The sequence below is a fragment of the Copadichromis virginalis genome, linkage group LG19, assembly GCF_057382275.1.
Source record: "Copadichromis virginalis isolate Kocher_CV1m ecotype Utaka linkage group LG19, C_Virginalis_male_GT1.1, whole genome shotgun sequence".
Taxonomy (NCBI): Eukaryota; Metazoa; Chordata; class Actinopteri; order Cichliformes; family Cichlidae; genus Copadichromis; species Copadichromis virginalis.
The window spans coordinates 30,687,230-30,705,894 of NC_140636.1; the positions used below are offsets into that span (position 1 = coordinate 30,687,230).

Consider the following 18,665-nt stretch of genomic DNA (forward strand, 5'->3'; position numbering starts at 1 on the left):
AGGATAAAATAATAAAAACATTTTATGAAATGGGAAATACGTTTTTGTAACAATAATAAGAAGAAGAAGTAGTACCAGATAATCATTTTTTTCAGTGTATTGCTGCACAAATAGAAGGATCTCAGCTTCCTTATAGAAATATTTCTATATACAGTCTCTGTGCTGGTCTTCCAGTTCAGCCTGTTGTCAGTGTGGATGCCCAAGTACTTATACTCATCCACCACATCAACATCCTGTCCCAGGATAGGCCATGTAGCTGTCCTTTTCTCTCTGAAGTCTCTCTGTGATGTTATTCACATTCAGAAGCAGATCACTGTCGATCGAGGACGCTGAAGATATCTACCTATTCGGAACCATGATAACAGGGTTCTCGCTGATCTCTGATTTCATTGCAATGTTGACCCTGTGCTAACTTGCATATGACAAATAAAACTGAAAACTGAAACTGAAGCTGATCGGAGCTGGCTTGACCCTGGCTTATCGGAGAATTAAGAAAGCGGAACCGGCTGTTCAAACACCCCCAAGGCTGCCCGCTGGGATTCCCATTCCCATTCCATGCAAGGCCACCTGGGTTGGCTGGAAGACTGTTTACTTAGCCTGGCAGGGCGAAGGACACTGTCTCAGCTGAACTATGGACACGCACACACATACATATACTGATACTGATAAGCACTCACCGACGCACCTCCAACGCTTACCTCCCCTCTGATGTGGACATCGAGTCAGCTGGAGGCGCAGTCGAAGATTGCAGCGGTCCCAGATCAGATGTACACACTGGAACACTTTCCCATGCTGCTTGTCTGTGTTTATTGTGCTACGGTGTGTTGATATCTGTGCATTCCTGTATTATCCTTTTGTGTAACACATTTCAATGTTTTTTTCCTCGCTACCTAGCCTGACCTGTCTCCCCAATGTGATGTTTGTGTATTGTATGTACGGCCGGCAAGGTCTGTCATCTCGGTTTTGGCAAAAGACCTGCAACTGACAAATAAAGGCTATCTCATCTCATCTCAAACCACTCCACAAAATCATCCCCTAGTGCTCTGTACTCCTCCTGCCCATCACTAAGCTGTCCAGCCACTGCAAAATCATCAGAGTATTTCTGTAGGTGGTATGACCCGCAGTTGTACTGAAAGTCTGAGGTGTACAACATGAACAGGAAGAAAGACAGTACAGGCCCCTGTGGACCGCCTGCACTTCACCAAATCAGACAAAGCACCACCCAGTCTCACATACTGCATGCAGCCTGTCTGTCAGGTAATCAGTAATCCATGAGATGATGGACGTGTTTGCTGACATTTCTGGTAGCTTCTCTCTCAGTATCAGCAGCTGAAACATGTTAAATACAGTAAAAAATCTGAGAATCTGATCCTCACCATGCAGCTGTTACAGTTTAAATGGGTGTAAGCTATCTGCATAAGAGATAATTGTCCTCTCTTGAATATATTGGTAAATGGAAATTCTTTTATGATCAAATCCCAATTAGTAATTAATGAACATAAATAATTTTTAAAAACTCAGCCATCATCTCTCATTCCAGAAATCCAGTAAATTTCAAGTAAATGAGACAAAGCAGAGGGAGACATTAAATACAGAACCAACCCATCCTAACCACTGCAGGTTATTTTAATGGGGAAATTATTTTTTTATTATTATATCATCATTCATATAATCAGAAGTAAAGGTGTATATAATTTTTTTTTTAAAAGCCTGAAGGCACGAAAGGAAGGCTGATGATTTATCTGTATTATTTGTGAAGAGTTGTGTTTTAATGTGTTGCTAATCAAGAGTAAATTCAAAAATAATACATGTGAGTGTCGTATTTTCCCCACGGTGCAGTGAACTGTGGAGAAAATCCTTGGACTTTTTTTCTGTGGGGAACAGTAGAAGTAGTTATTGAATGCATTTATGCTGTAAATATGGTTTATAGATTTTGAAGAGAACAGTTCTAGTAAAATAGCATGTGTGAAATGTGTGAAAGCTTTTGATTTTTGAATGCTTGCACTCTCAGCGAGGCCCGTGTTTTTCACCATCTCACCAAACAACATCTCCATCTTTTCCTTTTGCTCTTTATCTTTTTCTTAAAGTAACTACTAAGAAGTTGTCCAAGGGTGACCTCAACAGAGACGGCAAAACCTTTCACCGGATGGTTCAAAGAGGACATCTTCCCTCTGGAGCACTTCTGTGTGGATCCACATACAAAAAAAATGGGAAGTTTTCATCAGGAATAAAGTAGATATGTTATTCAAACTGTGACCCAGACGTGCTCCTCTTAGCTAATCTGATTTAAAGCTATTTTGGTTGAAAAAGGATTCAGCAGTATAAGCTTGAGACTGACTCTGTAGAAATAAGACATTACTAAAACATCAAATAGAAGCTTAAACTAATCATCTCACGCTGGCATGTGGGAAAAGGTCTTTTATCGCTCTCATTACTCACACACTGTGTGAGTTTAATGCACACCGTAGGCAAACGTTACCAATATACGGTGACCGTGTTGTGATTTCTCAGGTGTGTTGCTCCAATAAGACCGGTCAAATAAGTTAGTGCTCACGTTCTTTATGAAGTCAAACTAAAGCTTAAATAAGGTTTTGTTTCAAAACCAGAAACATGTTATTCTGAAAACGTGAGGAGAGTTTAAATTTAAGCTGAACTTTGTATGTTTTCCTTATAGTAGCTTCACAGTTGAAGCACCTTCTTTTGGGATGAGGGTAGGGCATTGTCTATAAATGTTGGAACCCATAATAGGCTTGGCTTGCAGGAGCAGTTTCAGACAATCATGGTCTCTTCAATCTGTTTCAGATGGTGTGATTAGAGAGTGATCTGCTGCTGGCAGCATCACAAAATATCTCATTTTTGGAGCCGTCACAGTAATTTCTCCATCTGTTGGTGGAGACATAACGTCCCTCCTTAACGCAGGTAGAAAGGCAGCAGATTGGCCTCCTGCCTAATCCTCAGTGGGCGAGCTTTTATAGAAGGCATGTGTGCTTTTAGTATGTGGATATCTATAAGTAGACAGGATAGGCCAACATAGAAAGGATGGTGTTATCAGCTTTTCCTTCATGGACTATATACTTTAATCAGGGGGTTAAGCAGTATTTTCAGCACAGTCACAATCATGTAAAATCAGGAAATATTATAAGACTCGAATGCATTGCCAAAACATGCACAACTAATCATTTTAACATACTACGAAGTACTTGAATAAAAACCCAAGGCAGGTGCATGCAGAGGTTTTTTGCTAAAGGATATTCTTGGGAATCTAACCAGAGGAAGTAAGACGGGAGCTACATGGTACTGTCCTGCATTAGTATAACAGATTTGTCACCACACATGTTCCGTTGTGCTATAATAAGATTAAAGTGCAAAGAGCACAGACAGAAAAAGAGAAGAGGTGACCTGAGAATCTGGGTTATTAACTTAAAAAGAAGTCAAAGAAAACTCCCACAATGCACTGTGAGTTTAAAGCAGCTAGGGCGACGCAGAAAAACAGGCAACCATACACCATCAAAAAAGCAACTTAAGTTCACCAACATATACCAAGTCACCACAACAGAATGTCACAACACCATATTTTATTAAAAATAACAATATTATTGATATTTTTATGATATCGAGAGAAAACCAGAGAAAGAATCAAATTGGTGAAATTGCCATTGAACTTTTTATAACTTTTTTATGTGTTTTCTCTATTTTTAGACAAATGAATTGAATTCTAGATGTGTGTTATCATAGCTGTACAAAGCTGTACAAAGAATTGAGTCTTTGTACAATCTTTGAATTGAGTCAGATCACTTCACGGATAAACACAGCAACGTTAGAAAAGGGCTTACAAGATCTAACATCTACCATTACTGTAAGGGTGTAAAACCACTAGCTAATACAGCAATCTAATAGTTAAGCAGCAAAAGACCCACAGGGCATGATGCTACCACCATGCTTGACAGTTGGTACAGTGTTAGGTTTGAAAGTCTTACCTTTACACATCTAAAGATACCCTTTCTTAGTTGGCATCGTCTCAGTCTGTGGTAATGTAAAACTTGCTTCACTTTGGATACTGACACTGCTCTTCCAGCAGTTTCATTTATGGAGCCTTAAGCCTTGTTCCTGGGTTATTCCTGAACATCCTAACCAGTTTTCCCTCATGTGAATGTGACATATATCTATCTGTCTCGCTACATTACTGACTGACTGACTGACTGACAGGCAGGCAGGCAGGCAGAGAGAGAGAGAGAGAGAGAGAATTAGTACACAATATCATAAAAACTGGGCAAATTCAAACACAGAGCAGATGATAGCCACACTCAGACAGCAGTTGAACATAAAATTATCATTAATAAATGATGATTGAGCTCCTGTAATGAGCCCAATATAAATCTGATGACTGAGCTACCCTGGAAGATGATTAATTGCCTTTATTTCTTATGAAAGATTGGTTCTCTTTTGTGTCTTATTGGGTTTAAAACTCCTTCAGATGAAACCATGTAAGGAAAAAAAAATCTCTAAATTTTCTCTTATTTCAAGCCTCAATAGTGGGAAAATGGGGGTTAATTTATAAATGTGGGTGAACCTGCAGCCAAATCCTTTGCTGATTTAAGTTATCAACAGTCAGCACAGAATGCTTAAATAATCTGAACATATGATTGCAGAATCCCACCATGCAAAAGATGGGGTTATTAAGTAATTCACTTAATCAGATGACTGAGAAAACAGGTCGACATGTGTCTTTCAACCATCTCTGAACAGGTGCTTTCATTTCACTGGGTTGCTTTTATATATTAAATCTTTAGAGGACAAGGGATTTTTAATGCTTTAAAACACTCACCTGGTTATTTTTAACCTCAGAGCTGGTCCTGTCTTAAGTAGAGCAGACAGCAGAAGCCAGCTATTCAAGGAGATTCAGTTGTTTCAGTTCAAATCTTCAGTGTAATTTTAAGCTGCACACGATAACCTGTAGCCTACTTTAAAAAATAACAATAAGTAAAACCAGTCTCAGTATGATTATGTCCTAAATAAAAATGATCCAGCGGTTTCTAGAGAATAATACTTTAACAATATTACAGTTATATGAACACTACTTTAACTAAAACGCTAAATGTTTTAGTTAACTGTAACGCTTGGAAGTGTCGCAGTTCAACACTGCCCTCTGCTGGTAGTTAAGCTTGGTTCCAATGAGAAGTTCCCACATGCATAAATTGTATTTTTTCTGTTTTTTTAAATTTTATTTCTCTACAGCTGCACCAAATTGTTATACAATTCAAAAACTAGTGGGTCAGATGTCAAATTTCATTATGTTTTGATTTTACACATTATGCAAAATCATGTAAGAAAAATAAGCAACTCCAATGTGCTTTTCCTGGCTTAGATTACACGTAGCTCTGCACCATAAACTTGTTTTTGAAGAACATCTACATTCGTGATGCTTCTTGACAAATTTATTTTTTAAAACCCTTTCAAAAGTCTGAGTGATACTTTTCATATTCCAAGTAAATATAACCATGAATACACAAATGCTACCTTCTTGTGATAGCTACTAATACAACTGCCTACACACAATTTTTAAAGAGAAGCTGCACTCACAGCAGTGTCTTCGTCTTAAACATATTCATGTTGTAGTAAATGCAGTTTACTTCAATGAGAAATAAAATAGTCATGACACATTTTATAAACATGTATTCATCTTTATTGGCCAGATGAGTTTAGCTCAGACAATAACTCCATATTGTTTCAGAACATCTGTGTATTTTGCAATCTTGGACTCGACGTTCTTTTCTGCCTGCTTGGTCAGATTGATCAGTGTCTTTTTCTTGGTGTAGCGGAGCTTAGACTTCTCCTTTCTCTTCTCCTCCAGAGTGGCTGTGATAGCCTGGTACTTCCAGCCAACCTCATGTGCCAGACGCCCAAGGAGGGCGAACTGAGGGAGAAATGAAAAACCATATGAAATCAACAGTTCACAAACTGAAGAGAACAATGTTACACAAACTAAATGGTTGTGCCTGCCAAACTCAAAATTTACAGCCGAATAATCGTAAATGGAGTAACCTTATTGTCACCCTTTATTTTCTTTCCTTAACAAAAAACAACCTTGTAGGCTCACCTTGCGAGAGGGCTTCAGACGCACAACTTTAAGAGCAGCTGGGACAACCATGCGCTTCCTCTGTAAATCAAATAAAGCAAAATCAGATAACGAAGACAACAGCACATCTGAACTGCTATAGGCAGCGTGTCTCAGACATCATTTCTTTTCATGGTTACTATTCAGACAAGGCAGTTAAGATGTATGGCATCACAGACAGCACAGTCAAAGCCACTTGTGGGGGCCGTAAAGATTAAGGAAAGACATTACCAGCATACCTTGTCATAGGGTGGGGGGATACCATCAAACACCTTCAGCCTCTCCAGAGCAGCCTGACCTCTCTTGGTTTTGTGAGGCAGCATACCTGTTTAAAGAGAGATTGTGCTTTAAAAAAATAAAACAACCTCAGTTTCCATCAACATATGCTAAACTGAAAAAAAGTCAGATGTCTGAAGTCTGCTTCATCAATAGATCATTAGCTTTGCTATAAACAGCTTTACTGTGCTAAGCAAGTATCATAGATGAATGCAAATACACCCCTTCATGTGCCGGTAGTGTCACTTCCTCACCTCTAACGGTCCTCCAGAAGATCTTGCTGGGAGCCCTGAAGTGGTACGGACCACGAGAGGGGTTGGTGTTCATCCTCTTGCGCAGGAAAGCCAGGTACTTCACTGCAAACAGGCACATGATCCAGAAGAGATATACATTAGCCACATTACACATACATCAAGATACATGCAAGGGGCAACCATTGCTTTATTAAGTAATGCTGATGCCTCAGATGGTAGTGCATGTAAGGTTTTCTCATGGTCTGTGAAACTCAAACTAGTAAAACATCACCGACAACAAGCATTTTAAAGGACTGAAAATAGGACATAACCCTACTTACGCTTGTTACGGTAGAAGTTGCCAGAGATGTTGATGCCTTCACATCTCACCACCACCACTTTGTGGCCTAAAAGACAAAATGCCAAAAGTTAATCCCAACAGTTAAAGAGAGTAGCAAACAGGTGCAGATACTGTTTGTTTCCTGTCTCAGATGGTAGTGCATGTGAGTTTTCTCATTGTCGTTAAACTCAACCAAGGCAGTTAATACAGTCATCATCGACAGAATGACACAACAGCAGCCAACTATGAACACATTGTTCATCAGTCTTACATGCTGCAAAACACACTGTGCGACATGGATCTGACACAAGTCTGGAAGTTAAAGGTAAAGTTTCATCGTAGCATTGGTCGGTCTTTGTAGCCATCTGTGTGTCTGCATGTTTTGTGTGATTGCATCTGGACCATGTGTAGAAAGAGCATACAATGCTCTCTGCAGGACTTTTGCACAAACAGTCATTTTTCACATACAAAATGCAAGTGTTTTTTTAAAGACATTACCCACCTGAACTACACATGAGGACACAAATATCAAATTTTTTGGAATGGAAATCAAATACTCATCCTTCTAGTGCTCGAATAACCGTATAATTCCTAACTGATGCTATGTAACAAGAGCCAGTAACTAGAGAATTCCCAGAGCAAGTGGACATCATGAGTATTTTCAGAAACAATACTACTGACACTGTCCACAGTTTAGGTGTGTAAAACTATACTAGATTATGTGTTACAATCCAAACCACCTTATTTTGCACAGTTTACCTCCAACAGCACCCCACAATGGCTCAGCTATTTCAGGTTAGTTTGCACTGCATTCCTACTGAATGGTCAGCAGGTACAGCAGCAGTCTCATTATGAGATACTGCTACAAAATTTCTGACACTGTCAGGATATTGCTTCAAGGAGTCCATGCTGTGTGATACAACAGCTAAATTCGAACCTCTTGACTAGGACAGTCCAAAAATCGCACAGTGTATACTTAACTTAAATTGTTTATTATCAAACATTTATATTGTTTATTACCAAAATTCCTATTAATCTCTGAAAACTTACCCAGAAGAACCTGTTTAGCCACAATGGCAGCAAGTCGGCCGAGCAGATGGCCCCTGCCATCAAGCAGCAGAACCTAAAATAAAAGGTGGGGGAAAAGGATATCAATGCTTTATCCTCACCGTGAAAAAACATCCTAGTAATTCCCCTATAATCTTGTATAGTAATGTTAATCAACTTGCATTTACTATCTACTTGACAATCGTCACATTATCAGCCTTGCACTAACATACAAGTTAAACGGTAATAAAACGCATTTAACCCCATCACTGTTTAATAAAGGGGTTTACTGTGAACTGAACTGTATTTCTGGCTCCACGTCACTGTGATAAATGGCACATGGGACACTATTGACTTGCCGGTTGAGACATAACGTTTGCTTAGCATCTAAACGAAACCGCGCTGACGATTAACCTTGTATTTTTTGAGTTGAAATGTCATGAAAGGTTCCCTACACAGAAGCAACGAAATACCACCCATTAAATTTAGTTAAGTTTGCCGGTACGTTTCCCATACGACCATATATCCAGTACACAGGTTAAACCTAGCCTCGCAAGCTAACAGCGTTGACTCAGGGAAGCTGCCATGATGAAGGCACGCTCACTCGGCTATAGCGAGCTGCCTCAGACATTCCCTAAAAATAGGTCTCAGAAAAAACACTGAGCAAAACAACGACTACACAAAGCTGTCCCAAGTTATCGCCAGTCGCTTAACTGCAAAACACAAGGTTTTATTTTGCCTACAGAGCTGAAAAATGATATAATATCTCCAGAGCAGCTTCCCACCTTATTGAACCGGTCCGCCATGATGTGCGAAAAGAAAGACAAACGGGGTTGCTCGTGGTAAAAGGCAGGGGTGGGCGGAAGTGACGACAGCTTCCTTCGTTCTCGTGGCTCACAGGCTATGAAAAAATAGCGCCACTGTTGGGCGAATTAAGTTCAGTATGATAAATTATGTATACTATTATGTATTATATAATTATATATTAATTATATAGCAATCGCAGTTTTGCTTTGCTGCTCCAGGACCTGGACAACTTGTTGTAATTCTGCTCTCTACCAGAAAATGCTGAATGAGAATGTTCCATCATCAGTTTGTGCCCTGAAGCTCAAGCACACTTAGTTTAGGCAACAGGACAATGATCCAAAATGCACCAGTGTCCACTTCTAAAGGGGAAGGGAGAAAAAAATAAGTGGTAAAGTCCTTTCAAGCTTGAAAACTCAGTAGATGTACCTATGATATCAATTTGAATATCCTAGGTAGGCTAGGTAGGCAAAAAGCAAACAAAGAAAAAAGAAATCATAAAGGTGTTAAATACTTTTAAAGATCTTAATAGTATTAAATTTATATTACCCTACTTCAGATCAAGATGGCTTTAAGGAGCAGTTTGAAACACATATTGACCAGGTCACATATTTGTGGTGCCAGATAAGTTTAATTATCTTTTTTTTTTACCATTTTTATATCTCACATTAAAGGTGTGCTGGTTGCAGCTTAGTCAATTTTATCACTTGATTTGCTGCCTATTGTTGCTCATTGAAAACAATGTTTCTCACAAGTTCACAAACTGTTCACTGAAATAAAACAGTTGCATGAAGCACAGATTATATTTAGTCTTTTTCACTTTGGCATTGTACCTGTGACATACGGCACACCAATGAACAACATCACACAGGAAAATGTTCTTGGAGAGCATGCCATGGAACCCGTACTCATTTCTTTTAATCAATTTTAATACCTTTCAAGAATTTACATAAGTACCATCACTCAAACATTCATGACTGGCATAACACAGTGCACGCAGAAACTAGTGTGGTTACTAAATGAGTCTTGGACAGTGAGGAGAAAAAAAACAAAACTTTTGTTTTATTTTAAAGGCTTCACTCAGTCATCATGCTTCAGCTTTCTGATCTTTCCCTTGTGGCGGTCAATCTCGCGCTGGAGACGTTCAATCTCCTTTTTGTGGTGATCAATTTCGTCCTCATGGTGCTGCTTTAGTGCTGCCAGCTGCTCCTTCTCCTTGCGCCTTATATGAAGAAAGACAGATATCACGCAAGCTTATTTTCATGTAGAAGAGGTGGAAAAAGTGGACAAAAAACTGTCTCTATAAGTTGAATTTCATACTTGAAGTACATCTCCTCCTCTGCAGCCTGCTTCTTCCCCATGGATCCACCTGCCTCTCTGATAGAGCCTCCACCACCACCACCTTTCCCGGCACCTTTACCCAGCTCACCCAGCTGAGTGGGTGGGGAAGTATTTAAGAGAAAAACAAGTTTAGTGAATTAACTCAGCAACAAGCAAAAAAATAAACAAACCCCAAAACCCAATAATAAATGCATAAATAAAAAATAGAGCTCTGAGTATTTTCTATAAAGACATTTCTTTAACAGATGGCAGCTTAAAATTAAACATTTCTTAAAGTTACTTTCTTTCTCAACTTTAGTGATCAGGGCTTTCTGTGTGATATTAAGGTGAATCTGCTGGACACTGTGAAAACAAGCCCACGTTGAAGGTCAAGGTTTTATATTTTTTGAGTGGGTTAAAAGGCTTCTTTGTTTCCAAGGTGATAATGGAGATATCTCGAACAGACCAGAAACGCTTTTTGAGCAAAACCTAAACGTCTGAGAGGACAAAGCAGCTCACAAAACCAAATTCTTTTTCTGAATAGTCTGACAGGTGGCAGTGCATACAAAATTAACCCCCTTGGCATATATAACCTATAATTATTAGGTTATAATGTTCAATTAGAAAGCTAATACCACAGTGCTACAGCAGGTGAACCTGTCATTAAGGTTTTCAGCTAGCAAAAATGATGAGGCTAAACATGTCACACCGCTGTATAACGGTTACACGGTATTTGCAATGAAGTGAGGCGGTTGCAGGACGTTTATTACCTGGTCGGATGACATTCTCAGCTGTGAGGTGACAAAAGTCCTGATATTAGGCCTCAAAAACCTCGCCATGTTTATGAAAACACCACTGACAAGTAGTGTCGAGCTTGTCCTTGTCCACAAAAATACACCACAGGACGGCGCCATTATGTCCAAGGCGGGGGTGCCAACAGAAGATACGTTAGTTCAATTAAATGATACATTTAAAAAATCTATTCATACGATGATGTATTATTTCAATTTATCTGCTAAATATATTTCATATACATAACATGGAATAATAACATAGTGCAGAAAAAACACAGTGTTTAATTCCCGCAGTGGTATGGTCTTAAAAATGGACACCGCATTGCCTCTCTTTACGTAGCAGCTGACCTTATAATTTTTGTTATGCTACATACCAATAACGCAACACGATGTGTGATTTTTTTAATTCATTTTTTAATTAATTTAAATACTATATACATTCACAGCTAGTGAACAAAAAGGGGTTTAAAATGTTTTTTAAACAAAAAAACAAAATCAACAATAACAATGGTTATTTCTACTTTTTTACATAGCTTAATTAAATAACTTGTGAATTGGGTTTTTTTTAAATTGATATTTTAGTACACAGTAATTTTTTATCTAAAGAAATAAGTTTATAAAACATCAATTTATTTTTAAGCTGAGCATCAGGATGGGGAAGAAAGGGTATTTAATTAACTTTGACCATAGCATGGTTTTTATAAGTACTTCAAAATCTGCTGATCCATTGGGAATTTCCCACACAACCATCTCTAGAGTTTACAGAGATTGTAGGAAGGCAACAGTAATTCAAATACATGAATGTACATGCCAAACCATGAACCAGATGGGCTACAGCAGCAGAAAATCACATGAGGTGCCACTCCTGTTAGCTAAGGAAACTGAAGCTACAAATCTCAGAAGCTCACCAAAACTGGAAAAAAAAAAGAAAAAAAATTTCCCCTGATCTGATAAGACTTACCTTTTGCTGTCATATTCATGTTAGGGTCAGAATTTTTAAAACAGCATGAAAGCATGGATCTGTCTTGCCTTGCATTAATGGTTCTGGTGTTGGTGGTGCAGGGGATATTTTCTTGGCATCCTTCTAGCCAAAGATCAGAACATCTCTGTACTCACATGACCTCGAGTCTCCAGGTCTCAATCCAATAAAGCATATTTGGGATGTGGTGGAACAAGAGATTTGCTTCATGGATGCCCAGGAACTGTGTGATGCCATTATATAATTATCAAAATCTCAGGAATGTTTCCAGCATTTTGTTGAATCTATGCATTACAGATATGGTGTAAAATGCCTCAATTCATACAGAGAATATATCTATATGAATTAAGGCAGTTTTGAAGGTATAAAAGGGGTCCAACCAGGCTGTGCCTAATTAAGTGTCCAGTGAGCATTTTGTGTGTGTGTGTGTGTATATATACACACACACACACACACACACACACACACACACATATATATGTAAAATTAAAAATATATTCCAAAGTCATCACTGGATGTAAATCTTATCTTTTGTGTGATTTTTGCAAAATTTTTTTCTAAGTAAAACAAGCACCCCAAATAAGATAAATGCTTAGAAGATTTTATTCAACACTGCAAAGAAAGCATACACCCCCTCTCTGAGCAAACCAAACTCTGGCTCACGTGGTGAAATCTTGCCATCTCCCTCCCATAAGTCCCCTATAAATACTTTGCTTACCAGGTATCGCTGGCATGAAACAAAGAGAAAAACCAAACAAAAACTATGAAACTCTACACGAACTTAAAAATTCAAATCACATTCAACATTTTTTTTTCAACAATTCACTCCATATATCATTACTCTAATCACCAAAGTTACATATGTACAGGTATGGTTGGACCCTACATGACAAGCAGGTGCTTAAGAAAATTAAAACAGCAGCCCCTCATTGCATGTAAAAAACAAAACAAAAATAACACGTCTAATGTAATGTTCAAACGAAACATTTCGCACCGCTCTGTTCACTAGGTGATCATTATGGGTACAAAGAGGAGAATTGGAGGCACTCGTATTTTGTCACTGTGACAAAGAATCTACAGAGTTTCTCTTTAAATAAAAATTAAAAAAAGCACTGAATTGATTAGTAGACTCATGAATATTCACTTGAACTTGACAATAAATGTTGCACTTGCTGTACAAATCAATCTGGCCCGTGCATCTGTAAAAAGCATTGTAATGAGTAAATATACTGTATGACTAATCATCTTAAATTAATATAAATTTAAAAAAAACAACTTAACATTTAACAGCCAAATAACTTGTCAATTTCATTTGAGCTTCATACTTAGAAGGGAAAAAGAATGATGTACTGAATAAATTGTACAAAAATAAAAGGATTTCTAAAAACAAATCTATGAGTGCAATCTGAGAAATCTGATATGTGCTCTGACAATTGCTTTTTTCTTTACACGTTGTCCAGATCTATCACACACAGCAAGTGTGTAAATGGTTTTTCTGAATAAAAGAAAAAGAACAGTACAGGCTTAGATTTTTTTTATGGTTGCCTTGTGCTGATATGTTTTGGTTTTGTTTAAAACTAACTTTCAAAGAAAAAAAAAACAAAACAAAGTATGGCAAGTGAAGAAAAGGATAAAATAAGATAAAATTTGCTAATGGGGGGCAGAAGGGAAGGAAAAAGACCAGGGTGCATCACAGGGCCAGGAGCGGTCTGCGGAGGCCCTTCGGAGGAGGCAGCGGTCGCCGCTCCCCCTTCCTGCCCCGTCAGTCTTGCTTGGTGTTGCCCAGTGCTCTGAGGCGCTCAAGGAGAGGAGGGTGGGAATAGTGCCACATGGAAAACAACCAATCAGCAACAGGGAAGCCCAGGTTGTCTTTGTTCAGCTTGATGAGAGCCGAGTAAAGCTCTGAGGCTTTGCCCATGCCGCGAGCAAAAGCATCTGCCTGGAACTCAAACCTGCGACTCAGGACCGTCAGACAGAAAGACAGAACCTACAAAAGCGAGGAAGAAGAGAAATATTTAAACATCTCAAAACAACAGGGTTTAATTATTCAAACTTTCATGATCTCACACATACCTCGTTGTAAGGAGAAAAGATGAACTGGAAGATAATCATCAAGCCTATTAATGTGGGCTGGCTGTCATCGAAGCCAAAAGCTACAAACAGCTCCTTACGTCCAATCAGAACAGCAAATAAGGAGAAGCACAGGAAGGAATTCATCTGAAGAGATAAAAATAGATTCAGTTCAATCTCTGAATGTCTGTAGTATGATCTAATCAGGCTTTTATATGCTTTGGGATAAAACAAAAAGACATCCATCTGGGAGAAATCACCTGACTAATGACGATATTCTTGACGGTATGACCAAGCTTCCAATGGCCAAGCTCATGACCCAAAACAGCAAGGATCTCTGGGTTGTTGCATCCTTGTTTTTTGTTCTGTGACAGAAGATTCAAAATCAGTCACCTAAAATTTCCAACAACATCAAGCCTAAACATTAATACATTTAATACTTTGGGCTTTTCCCAATCCTTTATTAAAGGATTTTAAAAGCAAAACAGAGCTTAATGACAAAAAAGATATATATCTTTCAAGCTCTCAGACCAGTTGTTATCAAGCAAAAATCAACCAAAGTGTGTTTCAAGACAAGTAAGAATACTCTGTCTTTAAAAGTGTTTTTATGAATCAAGTGAAATTCTTCGCAACCTTGGGCTTGGCTTTAGACTCGCTGGATGTCTCATCACTCTCTGGCTGCTCAGGCTGTGACTCTCCAGCCTTGTTGAGCGGCGAGTAATCCTCCAGCAGTGTGTCAAACAGCACAATGCGTTTGTTCTTGAAGAACCCGTAGAAGTATGCATTGCTGTGTGAAGAACGTTTAGAACCTGGAAACAAGACAAAAATTCATGGATCTCCAACCAACCATCGCTCCACAATGTAAAAAAAAAAAAACAAAAAACAACATACTAATGATTGCAATGTAATAATAAGGGGCTTGATAATGTAAGGAAAAGACTCTAGAACAACAGAGAGAAATCCCCAACAAACGACCCACAATGAGCAAGCACTCTGTGACAGTGGGAATGATAACTAAAAAGACACATTCAAGACATACCTTCAACTACGTAAATTTTGGTGAGGGGGAAGCTTATGCTCTTGGCCATGGCTTCGATATCTGTCTTTAACTCTCCATCTGGCAATGGTGTGAATTTGTCAAACAGGGGAGCAATGTAATCAGCATAGATGGTTACAAGTACCTTAGAAGACAGAGATGACAGGATGTATTACAGGTGTAGTATCAACTATGTACTTCTTTTGAGTTTCTCACTAGTTATCTGACAAGAAACCCATTTTCTTATTACACAGTGATGCATTTTCAACGTTTTCACAGAGCAAGGCGAATGCGCCACTAACCAGAGAAACGACCAGGGTAAAGAGCCAAGCATAAATGAAGAAGTAGTCTCCGCCGATCTTTATGATGTACAGCAGCAGGGAGGTCACAGGAAGCAGGATGCACTGAGTGACAGCAAACTTCTTCACGGCATCTTTGAGGAAAAACCCCAACGTCTGAGAGGAAGAGCAGACATTAAAAGAGAACAGAGTAAACAGGAGATTAATACAGTGTGTTAGAGTTCTGATTTCTTTTTACTTCTTCACAGATTCTCCGGTCTTTGAATTCATTTTGGGTTTAAACAGACAAAATTTCACAGTCAAAAACTTCAGTCCATCAAAGTTCTTATTACATTTTAAATCGTTTGTGTTTTTGACATTAAACAACAAAGACACAGCTTCAATATGAGCTCTGGAGCCCATCAACTGTGGTAACTTCAATCCAATCAAACTCAAGTTAGTCTCAGCAACAAACAGTGAGTGCATTCCAGCCAGTGTACCTGCTGATTAAAGCCGTGCTTCTCCTCAATGACGAAAGTGTTGTACAAACTCCAGGGGAGTCCAGTTATAGCACTGAACAGGGTAGCAAGCGTCAGAAACACGAGGGACTGGGTGATCTCGTATTCTGGACCAAATCCAAAGCGAGCAGTCACAGAACCAGCGACAGCCCACAGAAATGGTATTCCACCCAGTAGCAGAATCAGCTGAAACCGTTTTGAGCACAATATTTTAAATGTGTGGCATACAGAATGAGTTACTAGGCTAAAACAACGGTGTCTTTTAGTTAAATGATCTTACCGTCCCCTCGGTCTCAGAATAGAGTCCAGACCAAAAGCTGAAGTTGCTTTTATCCAGCTGGTAAAGACGTGACTTCTCAAATGTTTCAGAATCCATGATCTTGCCCAGCTCCTGCGGTACATGGGTTGTTGTTCTATATATCCTCCTCTGCAGTGTAGGAAGACGTGCGCATAAAGTTACATTAACAGTGAAAATCATCAAGGTACTGATGTAGGGATCCAATGCGGTCAGTGTAACTGTCCAAGTTACGTATTTCAGATGTGCATTTTTCAAGTGTTAAACTCAAAACTTGACAAGTATCACATAATATAATCAATACTAATCCAATTTGATGTTTTCCTTTAAATATGTGTTTCAAAGAGCAACTTTTTAACTTGTTGAGTCAATACTATACAATCGTGTGAACGATATTGCAACAATTCGACCTTTGAGCTGGTAGGTGAGGCCAATAATTTGTGTGGGGGGTTTTTATACTAGGGATACCAAAATCTACTTTGAAGTCTTTTAGCTCTTAATCACTAAATTTGAACTAAAGAAATTTCACAGAACAAGTAAACATTGCCTACTGCCATGAATCTAATGATTTACAGGAAGGCCAATTGTGTTTGATAATCGTGTGAATCCTTGTCCATATTCTCATAAAACTTGCTCTCTGCACTCTTTCCATGTGTGTACTAGCATATCAAGACTACGTGATAATGTTCTCGGTTAAAGACGTTCTCTGTATTATTTGCTACATCAGTTCCTGTTCCTAGAGGAACTACACCCATCCCAACACTGTCGTGAGATACTTTTCAATGTGGCTTAACTGAAGTGAATAAAAAAATGTTTTAATAGGATTCAAATAGCTTCATATTTCACATCCACGTGTCTGGGCGTGAAATAGACCAGTAAACATTTACAGCAAGCTGATTATGGACTCATAGCTTAGTGGTTTCGTATTAAGAAATCTTACGCTGTTGTGTTTTGAAACTAAATACCTAGAATACTGAATAGCAATAAAAATCTAACCCTGCTAAACGGACCCCTTGGTCGCATCACATATTCAACTGTCAGAATATCCTATATTAAATGCAGACTTTATGAAAGACACAGCTCATAGTGAGTTCACGGGAGATTAAAATCAAACGTTTTAACCACTGTCAGCGGTTCGTTGATTTACGCTCTGCTTTTATTATAAAGCAAAGGGATTTAATCTGGTAAACAATTGACTCACCTGTCTGTAAGAAAGATATGCCTCCCAAAGGTATACTGTCCATGAAAACCCTAGGACAGCGTAAAATATCTGCTTTTCCACCGGCAGGTCAAACATAGTTTCAACCATCTTTGCTCTGTTACTCTAGCAGTTAGCTAAGCAGGCTAGCAGCTAATTAGCTTCCGCTCTACACACACACTCACAGACAGCTCTTTAACCGTGAATTATGGGAACTATGCCCCTCCGTCAAATAGACAGATACAGACTAAAGTTTAGATCTTTGCATCCAGTTTTCATTCCTAAGAAAAGTCTAGGCTTTTACAACTAACATCATTCCATTCATCTCAACTACCGAGCCCGTTGGTTATGCGTATCAACGAATTCGGCACCCAAAGGAACGTCTTCTATAACTTGGTTCCGCAGTGGATTTTCTTAATTTGACTGACTCACTAAAGAGTTCAAATTTTTGTATTTCGAGAAAACACCTTTATTTCAACCCCCATTAATAAATATTCTACACAAATATTCGTGTAAAATGCAACTACGAATGCAAATGTATATTCACACTATTTAAACTCCTAATAAAGCATAATTTATGGTTTTAGAGTATTACTTTTTTTTTTTAAAGCACTAGAACTACACGTTTATTGCTGGCCTTAGCGGCCCCATTTATCCCATGAGCATGATAGCTAAACAGACGTGGCAGCGCAGGAAATGTTGACTTTTGCTACTTAATTCCTCTTCTCGGTTCATTTTGATTATTTACATGCAATCACCACCGATAAAATAACGGTTTTTACTTCAACACAACAGGAAACGTGTCGGATCCTGTACCACACCCATTTTATTCAGTACAAAGTACGCACACATATAAAGTATATATTAATGTGGCTTTTCATATCTATATAAATATGGATTTAAAGAACTAATAATTTACCTTTAATTAAAAACACTTTAGACATGTAAAATTTTAAATACTAAAACCACACAGCTGCCCCCAACCCTTCCCGTGCACAGAATCTGTTTATTTGCAGTGTCGCATCTGCAAATTTTAACCACACATGTGCCAGGCAAACTGGATTCTGACAGACCTTCCGGCAGGGCCTCCTGAATACTTCTCATGAGCGAATACTGTAATTCACTGAAAATTAAGCCCAAAGAAGTGTTGCACAGCTAACGCTGGACTGTTTGGAGTTTAGGAGTTTGGGACTATAAACGATGTCCGTCTTTGCCTGATCCATAAAATAATGTAAAGCGCTAAGCTTACTTTTTCAGTTAACAGTTTTAATCTGAGGGAAGACAATAACATTTACCAAGAAATAAGAAAATTAGTAATTTACTTGGAAATTTAACAAATTAATAAACAATCCAGAGAGTCAA

The 18,665-nt window shown here is 38.6% G+C and overlaps 3 protein-coding genes and 2 non-coding genes across 5 annotated transcripts; all 5 read right to left on the bottom strand.

Moving 5' to 3' along the window:
- Positions 1 to 5,660: 5,660 nt before the first annotated feature.
- On the bottom strand, positions 5,661 to 8,877 carry rpl13a (ribosomal protein L13a). Its single transcript, XM_085441250.1, has 7 exons — positions 8,797 to 8,877; positions 8,015 to 8,087; positions 6,966 to 7,031; positions 6,646 to 6,747; positions 6,355 to 6,440; positions 6,098 to 6,157; positions 5,661 to 5,914 (listed from the first exon to the last, which is right to left on the bottom strand). The coding sequence occupies exons 1-7, from the start codon at positions 8,815 to 8,817 to the stop codon at positions 5,705 to 5,707; spliced, it is 618 nt and encodes a 205-aa protein (XP_085297376.1). The 5' UTR covers positions 8,818 to 8,877; the 3' UTR covers positions 5,661 to 5,704.
- LOC146686446 (small nucleolar RNA Z195/SNORD33/SNORD32 family) lies at positions 6,848 to 6,923 on the bottom strand. Its single transcript, XR_014916986.1, has one exon. It is a non-coding gene; the product is annotated as a small nucleolar RNA Z195/SNORD33/SNORD32 family (small nucleolar RNA).
- Positions 7,106 to 7,188, bottom strand: LOC146686447 (small nucleolar RNA Z195/SNORD33/SNORD32 family). Its single transcript, XR_014916985.1, has one exon. It is a non-coding gene; the product is annotated as a small nucleolar RNA Z195/SNORD33/SNORD32 family (small nucleolar RNA).
- Positions 8,878 to 9,691: 814 nt separating the features above from the next.
- Positions 9,692 to 11,079, bottom strand: atp5if1b (ATP synthase inhibitory factor subunit 1b). Its single transcript, XM_085441249.1, has 3 exons — positions 10,906 to 11,079; positions 10,136 to 10,248; positions 9,692 to 10,037 (listed from the first exon to the last, which is right to left on the bottom strand). The coding sequence occupies exons 1-3, from the start codon at positions 11,047 to 11,049 to the stop codon at positions 9,896 to 9,898; spliced, it is 399 nt and encodes a 132-aa protein (XP_085297375.1). The 5' UTR covers positions 11,050 to 11,079; the 3' UTR covers positions 9,692 to 9,895.
- A 1,409-nt stretch (positions 11,080 to 12,488) lies between these two features.
- zmpste24 (zinc metallopeptidase, STE24 homolog) lies at positions 12,489 to 17,695 on the bottom strand. The gene is made up of 9 exons (XM_085441887.1): positions 17,307 to 17,695; positions 16,091 to 16,237; positions 15,793 to 15,996; positions 15,317 to 15,469; positions 15,018 to 15,159; positions 14,612 to 14,787; positions 14,239 to 14,343; positions 13,982 to 14,125; positions 12,489 to 13,895 (listed from the first exon to the last, which is right to left on the bottom strand). The coding sequence occupies exons 1-9, from the start codon at positions 17,412 to 17,414 to the stop codon at positions 13,671 to 13,673; spliced, it is 1,404 nt and encodes a 467-aa protein (XP_085298013.1). The 5' UTR covers positions 17,415 to 17,695; the 3' UTR covers positions 12,489 to 13,670.
- Positions 17,696 to 18,665: the final 970 nt, after the last annotated feature.

Excerpts from the sequence above, each read along its gene's own strand:
- rpl13a (XM_085441250.1), bottom strand. The coding sequence starts at position 8,817 with ATGGCGGACCGGTTCAATAAG. Across the intron at positions 6,158-6,354 it reads TCCCCCCACCCTATGACAAG|AGGAAGCGCATGGTTGTCCC; the intron begins GTATGCTGGTAA and ends TTTGATTTACAG. Across the intron at positions 5,915-6,097 it reads GTCTGAAGCCCTCTCGCAAG|TTCGCCCTCCTTGGGCGTCT; the intron begins GTGAGCCTACAA and ends TTTCTCCCTCAG.
- atp5if1b (XM_085441249.1), bottom strand. The coding sequence starts at position 11,049 with ATGGCGCCGTCCTGTGGTGTATTTTTGTGGACAAGGACAAGCTCGACA. Across the intron at positions 10,249-10,905 it reads TGAGAATGTCATCCGACCAG|CTGGGTGAGCTGGGTAAAGG; the intron begins GTAATAAACGTC and ends CCACCCACTCAG. Across the intron at positions 10,038-10,135 it reads GAGGAGGAGATGTACTTCAA|GCGCAAGGAGAAGGAGCAGC; the intron begins GTATGAAATTCA and ends TCTTCATATAAG.
- zmpste24 (XM_085441887.1), bottom strand. The coding sequence starts at position 17,414 with ATGGTTGAAACTATGTTTGACCTGCCGGTGGAAAAGCAGATATTTTAC. Across the intron at positions 15,997-16,090 it reads ATTCTGAGACCGAGGGGACG|CTGATTCTGCTACTGGGTGG; the intron begins GTAAGATCATTT and ends AAACGGTTTCAG. Across the intron at positions 14,788-15,017 it reads CAAAATTTACGTAGTTGAAG|GTTCTAAACGTTCTTCACAC; the intron begins GTATGTCTTGAA and ends TCTTGTTTCCAG.